The sequence below is a fragment of the Engraulis encrasicolus genome, chromosome 5 (assembly GCF_034702125.1).
Source record: "Engraulis encrasicolus isolate BLACKSEA-1 chromosome 5, IST_EnEncr_1.0, whole genome shotgun sequence".
NCBI classification, from domain to species: Eukaryota; Metazoa; Chordata; class Actinopteri; order Clupeiformes; family Engraulidae; genus Engraulis; species Engraulis encrasicolus.
Window position 1 is genome coordinate 2,038,932 of NC_085861.1, and position 11,096 is coordinate 2,050,027.

At 42.7% G+C, this 11,096-nt stretch overlaps 2 protein-coding genes and 1 long non-coding RNA gene across 4 annotated transcripts; 2 read left to right on the forward strand and 1 right to left on the reverse strand.

Annotated features, from left to right (window-relative positions):
* Positions 1-275: 275 nt before the first annotated feature.
* Positions 276-1,352, forward strand: LOC134448745 (formyl peptide receptor-related sequence 4-like). Its single transcript, XM_063198399.1, has one exon. It carries the CDS (start codon positions 276-278, stop codon positions 1,350-1,352), a length of 1,077 nt encoding a protein of 358 aa, XP_063054469.1.
* Positions 1,353-2,413: 1,061 nt separating this feature from the next.
* LOC134448836 (P2X purinoceptor 7-like) lies at positions 2,414-4,244 on the forward strand. The gene is made up of 3 exons (XM_063198506.1): positions 2,414-3,116; positions 3,518-3,675; positions 4,079-4,244. The coding sequence occupies exons 1-3, from the start codon at positions 3,072-3,074 to the stop codon at positions 4,242-4,244; spliced, it is 369 nt and encodes a 122-aa protein (XP_063054576.1). The 5' UTR covers positions 2,414-3,071.
* On the reverse strand, positions 4,022-7,695 carry LOC134448841 (uncharacterized). 2 transcript variants are annotated; one of them, XR_010034850.1, is made up of 5 exons: positions 7,442-7,695; positions 6,125-6,301; positions 5,159-5,279; positions 4,473-4,604; positions 4,022-4,303 (listed from the first exon to the last, which is right to left on the reverse strand). It is a non-coding gene; the product is annotated as an uncharacterized LOC134448841 (long non-coding RNA). The 2 variants fall into 2 exon arrangements; XR_010034849.1 differs by lacking the exon at positions 7,442-7,695 and having other exon boundaries at positions 6,125-6,462.
* Between the last annotated feature and the right edge of the window lie 3,401 nt (positions 7,696-11,096).

Genomic DNA, 11,096 nt, shown 5'->3' on the forward strand with positions numbered 1-11,096 from the left:
ACGTTTTGCATTTTAATATTGGAATTGACTGTTAAGAGGTCATCTATGTGTGAATTCTTGCCAATCAAATGTTTTTAGAACATACTTTCAATGGAATGCTCAATACAAAAATGTCAATTTCCCAACATTCTATAAAATGGATATATCTCAATTTGGAAAAGAGCACCTCATATATATATCATATACCACTCTGCTCTAGTGTGAGTATGAGACATCCAGCACAAAGTGAGCTATTGACTAATATCTGCTGTCTGTTTACAGAGATCTTAAACAGCATGGGACATAATCATGACATATCACCTGACAACTATACAGACAATCGCAACTACACATTTCCTGACACGGTCATCTTTAACGTGTCTTTTGACGACACCTACGACTACAGCTATGACCACTTCCTGCCCTCCTCTGGCTCCTGCGATGCCCTGTGTCTCTGCATCCTGGTACTCTGCATCATCACCTCCATCCTGGGCGTCTTGGGAAACGGCCTCGTCATCGGGATCCTCGTTCTGAGGACAAAGCGCTCGGTCAACTCCTCCTGGTACTTCAGCCTGGCGGTGTCGGACCTCTTGCTCTGCGTCACACTTCCTTTCAACTGTGCGTACTGGATCGCTGGAGAGTGGCATTTTGGGGATGTGATGTGTAAGTTCATCAACCTGGCCATGCCTTTAAACATGTACAGCAGCATATTCCTTCTGGTCGTCATCAGTGTCGACCGCTGCATGTGTGTTATGTTGCCCGTGTGGTCTCAGAACCACCGCACTCTGGGTGGCTCCTCCGTCGTCATCGTAACCGCCTGGATTCTCTCTAGTGCCTTGTCTGTTCACAACCTCGTCTTTTATTCCACAGATATAAGATATGATGTTCATGATAGGATGGATGTGATTGTTTGTGGTCAGTATGGCACAGACGCACAGAAGCAAACCATCGTTGCAGTTGGTTTCATATTTGGACTTGCTCTTCCTTTGGTCGTTATAGTCATTTGCTATGCCATCATTATGCGGAAGCTGAGAGTCAACCGTATGACGAGGTCTCCCAAACCATTCAGAGTCATGACGGCAGTTATAATCACATTTGTCATCTCCTGGCTGCCCTATCAAATCTTTCGTATGCTGGCCGCCAACCAGGTTCCCAATATTGAAAGGGGGATCGTCATGTCCACCATCCTGGCCTACGCCAACAGTCTCATGAACCCCGTCTTGTACTCCCTGATGGGCCAAGACTTCAGACATGGCTGCTGCATCTGCAGCGGCTCCCTGTGTGCACGGATGGAGAACGCCTTGCAGCAGGAGGACCAGGCTACGAAAACAGGGCCTATTTCTACATCAGCAGATCAAACCAATTCTGTTTAACCCATTGATGCCTGACAGCTGGCTGCAACATGATCTCCAAAAATTCTGTGCTCCTGGACATAGATGTTAAGGACATGAAATCTGTGTCCAGAAGCACAGATTTTGCCAAAATTCCGTGCTCCTGGACATGGAATTATTTTCCGTGATGGACACACAGAAGTGCTCTCTCTATACTCCCACAGCTCTATGTTTCCACAGTCTTGTGTTTTCTCAGGATTTTTCTCATTTCAAATATTTTTCATCAAAATTTTTTTTCTTACTGACAGGTTAGGGTTAGGGATTGTTTTGGTCTGGCCACAGCTAGTATTCTTTCATTCATTATATGAATTTGATAGCCTATCAACCAACTGGAAAAGGTATTTCTCAAAAATATGTCTTTAATGACAGGTTAAGGTTAGTTAGTGTTTTGGTCAGGGCGCAACTTAAATTGCTGTAGCATTATTTTGTTTAGGATTAGCATTTGGTATGTATTTTCTAATGATAGAGTTAACAGAGTGCAGTGGGAATATAGAAAGCACTTCCGTGTGCCCATCACGGAAAACAATTCCGTGTCCAGGAGCACAGAATTTTGGCAAAATCCGTGCTCCTGGACACGGATTTCGTGTCCTTAACATCCGTGTCCAGGAGCATGGACTTTTTGGAGATCAGGCTGTGCCTGATGTTGCGTTGCGCAACATTGGCTCTGGCGCCTGGAGCTGCATTACGCAGCATTCAGGCTCATGAGATTTGAGACAACTTTATTGAAAATCTCTGTTTGTTTCAGATGAATGAACACATTCTAATGAACGATGAGGGTCTTAGTGTTAAAATGCAACGGCATATTTTGATGTGCTTCAGAAGCTGAGATATTTAGGTTTTTATAGGCAGGGCAGCTTTTCTTAAAGGTGACATATTAAATCCCTTCATACAGCAGTTAGAATTGGTCTATGGGCTATACAGAACACGTCCATGAAGTTATTTATTCAAAATCATCAGAACACCAAAGTTTCGGCAGCTTGAAATCTTGGCAGCACCAGTCACTTCTAAATTGCGCGGTTCTGCTCGGTCCCTGGTCTAGCCACGCCCCGTCTTGGCTTGCGGCGCAGCCAACAGCCAGGTTGGCCGCGAGAGAACTGGAGCGTAGCACCACCAAATCACAATGGCTTTTAACAGACCGGCAATTATCCAGCCATACGTGCTTGACCCCTTGTCAGACCCAGACGCCGAACAAGAGGAAGAGGAGCCACCTAGATCCCCACGAATACCAAAACCGGTATCTGAATGGTTAGTCAATTTTGTACTTTCTTTCCATCTGCATCGCTGATCTCTCAAATTTCAGCAGACAGGCTAGCCAGCTACTAGCAGAGTAAACGTAGCCTACTGTAATCGTCCTATTAGAGATACTGACCAAACAATATGATTGCATCCCTCTGTATTTCTATTATCCATAGTCTATAAACATTGAACAGTGTTTTGACTGGAAAGGCTAGGCGAGGCGATATTTTGTACCATTTCATAGGCGCTATCATTTCAAATGGTATGGATTGGAACCTTCAGAAAGACAAATAGCTTGTGTGCCTTCGTACAGCAACTTTAGAAATTACAATGACATGACCATACAAAAGCCTTTAGCTTTACAAGGGACGTGGTCAAGGAGATCACCTAGACTGTACATTGCTGGAGGAATTTGACTCATTCCCCTCGTCCTTTCATAGGTGCCGATGCGGGAACTGTGGTGCAATGCCTACTGAACACGAGAGCTTGTGCTGTCAGGAGGTCCCAGAGGTAACTAGTTTTCTCCATCACTTGGTGTGTAGCATATCTCTTGGTGTTTGTCATGTAGGGTTAGCGTAAACAAGGGTGGCCAAAGTAAAAGTATAAGTAAATAATAATACACATGCCATGGGTTCCTTCCAGCACAATACCTTGGTAGAGTAACTGGTCTGCAGTAGGCTAGATTGTTGTGTGATCCTGCACTGGCTAAATAGGGGGAATATTTTTAGGGCACCCCCCCAGTAACGTCTCATCCCCACATTAGATGCAATGTAGTAACTGTAACAAATATCATGTGCCGGTTAGTACTGACCACACTAGGCTAATTCTACTTTGGCCTCCTCAGGTGACAGGGCCACCACAGTATTTGCTTGCAACACTCACCTTACCTGTATCATCCTACTACCTAACAGGTCACAAGGCGCATGGAGCAGGTGGAGGGCACTCAGCCTCAGTGTGTTATCGACCATCCTGGATTTTATGCCACGTCCCTCAATGTGTATGTGCTTCAAGCCATGTACAACATCTACAGAGCAGATCATGGACCAGTACGGCTACGGGGCATAGAGCAGTATGTTCACTCCTTACTTCTACCATATCACAAATGTATGACAACTTTACACTTTCAGTAAACAGTCTTATCTTACTTCTTGCAGGGCTGATTGTTGCCTGATTGATATCTGATTTCAGGCTTGACAGAGTTTGCAAAATAAAAACATTGATAATAATTAGCCATTAGGTTATTCTTATAGACAGGCTCAGGATTTTTTTTCACTATCACCCCTGTTCTTGTGATCATGCCTTTATATCAGTAAAGGCCATATTGTAAACACCAATGAAATGTAAGAATGACTTATGACTGGTACATTTTGTGTATGACTAATATCTTCAAATACGAAGTGACCCAAAACGTGTGTAGAAACCAAAAACATTTTTTATTATGAAAGTCATCTAAAAGCACATTTTGTTTGTAGCCGTTACAGATATCTGGCGTACAGGATGTTTGTCAGTTGGTGTTGGGGATTCCTTGGGCGCCACATAAGAGTCGTGGTTCCATCATGTGTCGTCCTGCGTGTTCGTCGGGAGTTTCCAGATAGTCAACAGCAATACATGGGCTTCAGACTGCCTCCCCTGCGTTGAAGCGGAAGATGCAGCTGGTGATCACCCCCTCCTTCTCAGGCCCACGTCTTCAACGCATCCTATGCAATGAAAGACATGTTGTATTTCTACTGTATTTTCACATTAATTTTACTAAACTATTCAAAGTGTAAATTTCTTATGTAAATATACTGTTTTAACTGTTTTAATTCAGATTACAAGGCTTATTTTTATTACTTTTTCTATATAATTAAAATAAGAAATACTTACCAGATGTTGCCTCATTTTATACGGGCTTCACTCTTGCCTCCCTCTTCATGGCATTGGAGTAATGGATCCTGTAGAGGGGATCTGTGGACGTGGTGGCCTGGTCTCGTGCAGCATTCTCATTGAAATGGAGGGCTGCCAGGAAATAAAGAGAAAAATCGAACATGAAAATGGTGGTGTATACAATGCAAATAGTCAAAAATCTATGCAATTAACATTTCACTTCACAAGGGATGCAAACATACACTTTCTGGAGCAAATTGTAATTGTAAGATGATGCTGCAGGCGATGGGTCTTTACTGGTGTTGAATTGAGGGGAGGTGGAGGCTCAGTGAGGGAATCTGTGGACGGGCCATAGTCTTTGCAGCAGCATAAAGTAGACTGCACGCCCTGAATAGAAATCTCCATTTTCTATTTTTTTCTATTCAGGTGTAATAAAATAGGGGCGTACCTTACATTGTGTCTTTTGTTTACTGACTAAAGACACTTGCTGAAAGATGCACCCCTTTTCTATTTCATATAACGTTTTCATTTGTGTCGTCACCCTCAAAGTAATTAATTGACATTCCATGAAGCCTTTTCCTTGCTGCAATTGATAATGAATCTGCTGTAATACACTACTCACTAAAAGGATGACATGGTTATGACAAAGTAAAACATTTCAGAGAGCTCAGAAAAATTGCCTTCACCTCATAGACAGCTGTATACCAGGTCAGCACTTTCAGTCAGGTTCCATTCTTCAGGTCACAGGTGGGTCAGTTCGACAGTAGACTTCTGTTTCTGGCTGAATCCGATCTGGCTGGTCTGTTACTGAGACAGGACAAAGACACATACATTTGGAAAAGAGACATGGCATGAGTATAATTTACACTCAGCTTGTAACAAAAGCTTTCAATCAAAAGAAACTGAAACTACAGTTTACACCAGTCTTGAAAGTTATGCTTTGTAATTGACATAGGGTCTGGGAAATTGTACAGAGTACTAACATTTTGTATACGCAACACCCGAACACAGAATACAGAACACAGACGTAACACAGAACACATGAAGTCTGTGTTCTGTGTTACGCCTGTGTTCTGTATTCTGTGTTCGAGTTTTGAGGGTGCGAGGAGTGGGGAAGGAAGCAGTGGGGAATCTAGTCAGCTGAGGGTAAGTTATGTGAAGTGCGAGGTTTATCATTATGTATTGGTTATGTGGCATGGCTGTGGCCGACAACAGTCGTAATAAAAATGACACTAGAGCTACTGTCTACACCTTGTGTGTTCTCTGGCTAAATGCTTGGAGGTCCCACGGTTACCTATTTATTTTCTCTACATTTAGGGCTAACATATGTCTCTTAGTTATAGGTTGGTAAAGCTAACCAAAGTAAAACAATATGTAAACAAACACCTGCCATAGTTTCCTTCAGACTCTGGTCTTCTACAGAGCAATGTGCCTGAATCGGCACTGACTGGGTCAAATTTGGGTTGTTCCTTTTTTTCTCCCTCCTCAGTAGGTACAATGGAATAACTAGTGTATGCAATATAATGTACTAAGGTTGTACTTACACCATAAATGAAGGCTACTTCTTAGGCTACCTCTTGTAACAGGGCCACCGTTTGGTCCACAGCATGCTTTGCTTACAACACTCACTGTATTTACATAATACCTAATACCTTATAGGTTACAAGCCGCATGGAACAGTTGAAGGGTGCACATCCAGGGTATTATCCAGTGTGTCCAAGTGAGGTCCAAGTGTACGTATGGACAGTTGGGTGCCAGCGGTTCGTTTCTCTGGTGGTTTGACAGGCGACCTCTCTTGTGGGAGGAATCAGATGTGGCTGGGCTGGAGCCTTGGAGAGTACAAAGACAGACATTTTGAGAAGCTGCACTCAAGTAAAACAATGTATAGCCTGCCTGCCTACTCTGCTTGTGATAAAAGCTTTCAATCAAAAGGAACAGTGCCTACAGATTGATTATTAGTTTTGAAATTCATTTTTATAATACTATACTCTCATCAGTAGGCCTAAATGATGGGGGCAGGCTACTTGTGTGTAGAATTCTCTAAATCAAGAAAAGAGCATGTTTAGGCCTATCCGTTACAACGTGCTGTTCTATCTCGATTACATTCTTTAGAAAGGTGAAACATAGCCTACAAATATGGGCACGAGTCATGAATCACTTCAGATGACGGTAAATTATACCATGTCTCGCCTATGTCAACTTGAGAGCACTCTTCTTTTTTTGGGTAGCCTATGTTTTTGCGCATCAGATTAGTTTGAACACAAAGTCGACAAGGCAAGCGCAATGGGCGAGGTTGAAATTCCCCGTGACACACCTCATAACAATCGCCATAAACACAATTGTTATGAAGTGTCGCTCGGGGACTGCAACGAGGGGATATTGATTTGAATAACGGATAATTAACGACGATCATTATACAAGTTAGGAGGAGGGGACTTTGGGAGATGGACATAATCAGACGCAGATTTGGCTATAATTTCAAGATTTTCATCCTAATTAGCTGCGCTATCTAGACTAAGTGAAGTTGCATGGTTATCACCAGACATCAAAAGGGAGATTATGGTCTTGTCTGCACGCTCTCACTACCATATTGCCAAAAGAGAATCCGTCTAGAACTAGAGCTCTAGTTCTAATAATCATCTGGCTCGCAGCCATTTGTGACCTTTGTTGTCAGACTCCGTGAACACTGAACAGGAGACGTGGAATGTCTGGACAACCAGCCTAGAACACTGCTCATCAAAGTTTTATTCGTAGTTATTACTAGTATGATAATTTCACGTCAATCAGACACTTTTGCAGTCCACTTTTGGGCTACTGATTTACAAGTAGGCTAACTGGTTGGCAAACAAGAAAACATCAGTGGCTTGGTTAGCATAAGATTACGCATAGCACCTACCACACCATTCACTACAGTATCTAGTCACACCACTACAGTAGCTAGAAGGGGGAACACATTTGAAGATACTTACAGGTCCTTTACCTGTCGACACATCACGGATAGTTGGGACCGTGTCCTCGGTTAGGCGAAGTCTGTGTGCCAATCCTGCATGGTATTGTCCCAAGTTTCCAAAGCAGTCTTCAGCGAAATGGTTCGCACACACTGTAATTTGTTTTCCAAGTGTTGGTGGAATCTTGCCATCAAAGATGAAATTTAGCCACGCAGATTTTCTCTGGTCAGTTGGAAGAAGATGCACAGACTTGTGTGGTTCCCCACAACCGACAACAAAACACCTTTTTTTTTGCTTTTGCTTGCCATAGCTTGGTTCCAGTTAGCGATGAAGCTAGGATACAACAATGGCGGACACGCAGGTTTTTCACTCCATGAATTAGTGGGTGGGGATTTCCGTTGGGGGCAGGCCTGGACACCGCCGGGCAGCACCCTCATTGGTCGGCCCCTATATCACGTCACACAGGTGGGGAACTGCTAACTGGCTCACAGGAGGCGGTGTCAAATTTCGCCTGGTGACTCACAGAAAGGGGCTGGATGATTTTTTTTCACATCTGGAGTGTATGCAAGACCAGTAGAGACCAAAACAAGAGTAGGAAAGCCCTAACAAAGTGTTTTTTCACAATATGTCCCCTTTAAAATTCAGCACCCCTTTTTGCAGGTGTCTCAGGCGTCAATGGGTTAATTCTGATATTTAGCAGAGTGGATGATAAGAATCATTTTTTCCTTGTATTTCCTTTCTCCTTTAATTGCCTCTCGGCACATTGAGAGAGTAGTCTCTCCCTGACTGAGCCCCGGCCAACAGGAAATAAGTTTATAGCAGAGCATACAGTGTTTTTGAATATCTATTGCTATGGAATGTTTTTGATATTGTTATATGTCTTTTTTCCTTATTTTTTGCTTTTGTCTTTACTTTATTTTTATTTTATTTCATTTTATTTTATTTAACTGTATTTTATCTTACTTTACCGTACAGCACATTGAATTGCATTTATGTAACAAATAAAATTGCTTTGCCGTGCCTACTGGCTGTTTGTAGCCTTCCTGTTGCATGAACAAATATAGTCTCAGCTTTACTGACTTGTGTGTTTTCCTCACCAACACTTGTACAGGAAACATAATTGTTTGCATGAAACATGTTCTGCCATTAAAATGAAATGACACATTACATCTTGTGGGTGCTTTTCCCCCGCAAGGCTACTTAAAGCAGAGATTCTTTAAGTATATAAAGATATGCCAATTTAATAGGTTGCTATGGGCACCTAACATCAGTGTTTGGAAAGTTCATTTTGTACGTGAACTAGTTCAAGTTCAAGTTCACAGCTCTCAGAATGAACTAGTTCGTTCATAGTTCATAATTTTTTCAAAATGAACTAGTTCGTTCATAGTTCACAAAATAAATGAACTAGTTAATTCCCCCCCCAAAAAAACCCCAAAATAAATTAAAATAAAATAAATAAATAAAAATAAAAATTCATTGACAAAGCCCATATAAATGCTCCACAGATGGTATTGCTGGATATAACTGTATTTTAGTTGTGCATTAGAGCAGCGGTTTATTATTACTAGTAGTATTTTCTGCAGTGTTGGGAAAGTTAATTTTCTACTAGTTCATAGTTCAGTTCACAGCTCACCCCCCATGTTGAAAAAAGTGTAGGCCTAATTGACAAAGCCCATATTTAATTAGTTTTAACAATGAGATTGTTAGATATTAGTCAACTGTAGTTTTGCATTAAGAGTGGTTTATCAGCCTAGTAGTCCTTTACAGTGTTTGTTGTTTAGACACTGTGTGTGCTGAGCTATTTCACTTCTTTTCGGTTACTGTATGGACTGGACTTAAAACGGGTGCGTGGATTTTTCCTGAACTGTTGGTGTATTGAAGGACTTTGGGTTTGGGATTTTTTGGGTAATTTATTTAGGCCTCTTTAGTTTGTAGAATGTAAAAGCAGCCACTAAGCGCCCCCTTTGGTAAGTAGTAGGTATTGCAGGTTAGATTTGCCCAGTCATGTTCCTTGTTAATTTCCATCATTCTCAATAAGGCAGTTCAGTGGAAGGATGCGTGAAGACACCATCCAATTGATATCTTTGGTTTAGTTCGCCATCCACTGGTTTTTGTGTTCTGTGTGCGTCCAAGGATATGTAAGTAAATTACTAATGTCATTATTTGTAGTTTGATGCATATATTTTTGTGTATTTTGATAATATTTGGTAATCTTAATTGCGATGATCAGCCGACCACATGGTAATGCTAATTTATGTTTATTTTCTACTTTCTCTGTTTGTAGAACCACACACACACACATAGAAACTTATGGTGATACAACTGCGCCAGTATGCAAGTATTGTACAGATCTTCTTTGATGGCGAATAAATATTCAAGACTTTGAGATCAAGCATTTTGACTGATGCTTCACAGCGGTCACCATTCCCACAACCAGTTTAATCTAATTTGAATATTAGAACCCCTCATTACAGTTGTTCTCTGACTCATGCGCAAAATGTGCCATCCTGCGTCCGAGTGAGGTTGAGTTCTGGGAGTGTGGCCGTCCGAATGATCAACATGATAGTGAAAGTCAAAGCCCAACTGGGAAACTCCAACTCCCATTGTCATTGTGACCCAGCACTCCACAGCACACAAGTGCACATCGCACAAAACAAATTGCATTTATGCCTCACCCGTGTAAGAGGGCAGCCCCCAATGGCGCCCGAAAAGGAGCAGTGCGGCAGGACGGTGCCATGCCCAGGGTACCTCAGTCATGGAGGAGAATGGGGGACAGTACGATGCTCAGGGTACCTCAGTCATGGAGGAGGATGGGGGACAGTACAATGCTCAGGGTACCTCATTTAATTAAGAGAATGGGGTACAGTAGAATACCATGCCCAGGATGCCTCAGTCATGGAGGATGGGGGACGGTACCATGCTCAGGGTACCTCGGTCATGGAGGAGAATGGGCCTTTAGGCTAAAGGTCTGACACCCTAACTGCTTACCCATGACTGCCCTCATAGGCAGGGCCGGATTAATGCACAGGCTAGATATGGCTGCAGCCTAGGGGCCCCCACCTGCCAGGGGCCCCCACAGGCTAGATATGGCTGCAGCCTAGGGCCCCCACCAACCAGGGGGCCCCTGAATGGCCAAAACTGAAAAATTGCGGAATTGTGACAGGATGTAATATTGAAAAATGTAAGTGTTGTATTGGGTACAGTTGGTAGGCAAATTATCCGTAAGTCCTAGTTCATAATGACACTGTCTATGTAAATTTGTTGTGAAAATTGCCTTTCAGGGGGGCCCACAGCAACATGTAGCCTAGGGGCCCCAGGCCATCTTAATCCGCCCCTGCTCATAGGCCACACAGTCAGTGTAAAAAAAGAAAAGGGGGAAAAACTCCAAACTTTAAAAAGGGCATTTTTTTGGTCAAGTGGGGCAATAGGGAGGTGCTCTAGCACCACCTAGTGTCCATCTCTGTGCACACCAGCGTGTGAAAACTAATTATGTCTTCTGTGTGAAGGCACGGCACACTTACAAGTGATCCCCACAAGATCCCTGGTTTCCATCTCCTCACTCCCATACTGCATGACCCGCCACTAACTACTTCTGGAGTCAGTAGTAAGGATATATATATCAGTCTGATATCGGGCAGATATTTGCATTTTTTAAGTGTATCGGTATCGACCGATA

Bases quoted from the DNA above. Each gene is read 5' to 3' on its own strand.
- LOC134448745 (XM_063198399.1), top strand. From the start codon at position 276: ATGGGACATAATCATGACATATCACCTGACAACTATACAGACAATCGC.
- LOC134448836 (XM_063198506.1), top strand. From the start codon at position 3,072: ATGCCTACTGAACACGAGAGCTTGTGCTGTCAGGAGGTCCCAGAG. The intron at 3,117-3,517 runs GTAACTAGTTTT...ACTACCTAACAG, and splicing joins GCTGTCAGGAGGTCCCAGAG to GTCACAAGGCGCATGGAGCA. The intron at 3,676-4,078 runs GTATGTTCACTC...TTTTGTTTGTAG, and splicing joins CGGCTACGGGGCATAGAGCA to CCGTTACAGATATCTGGCGT.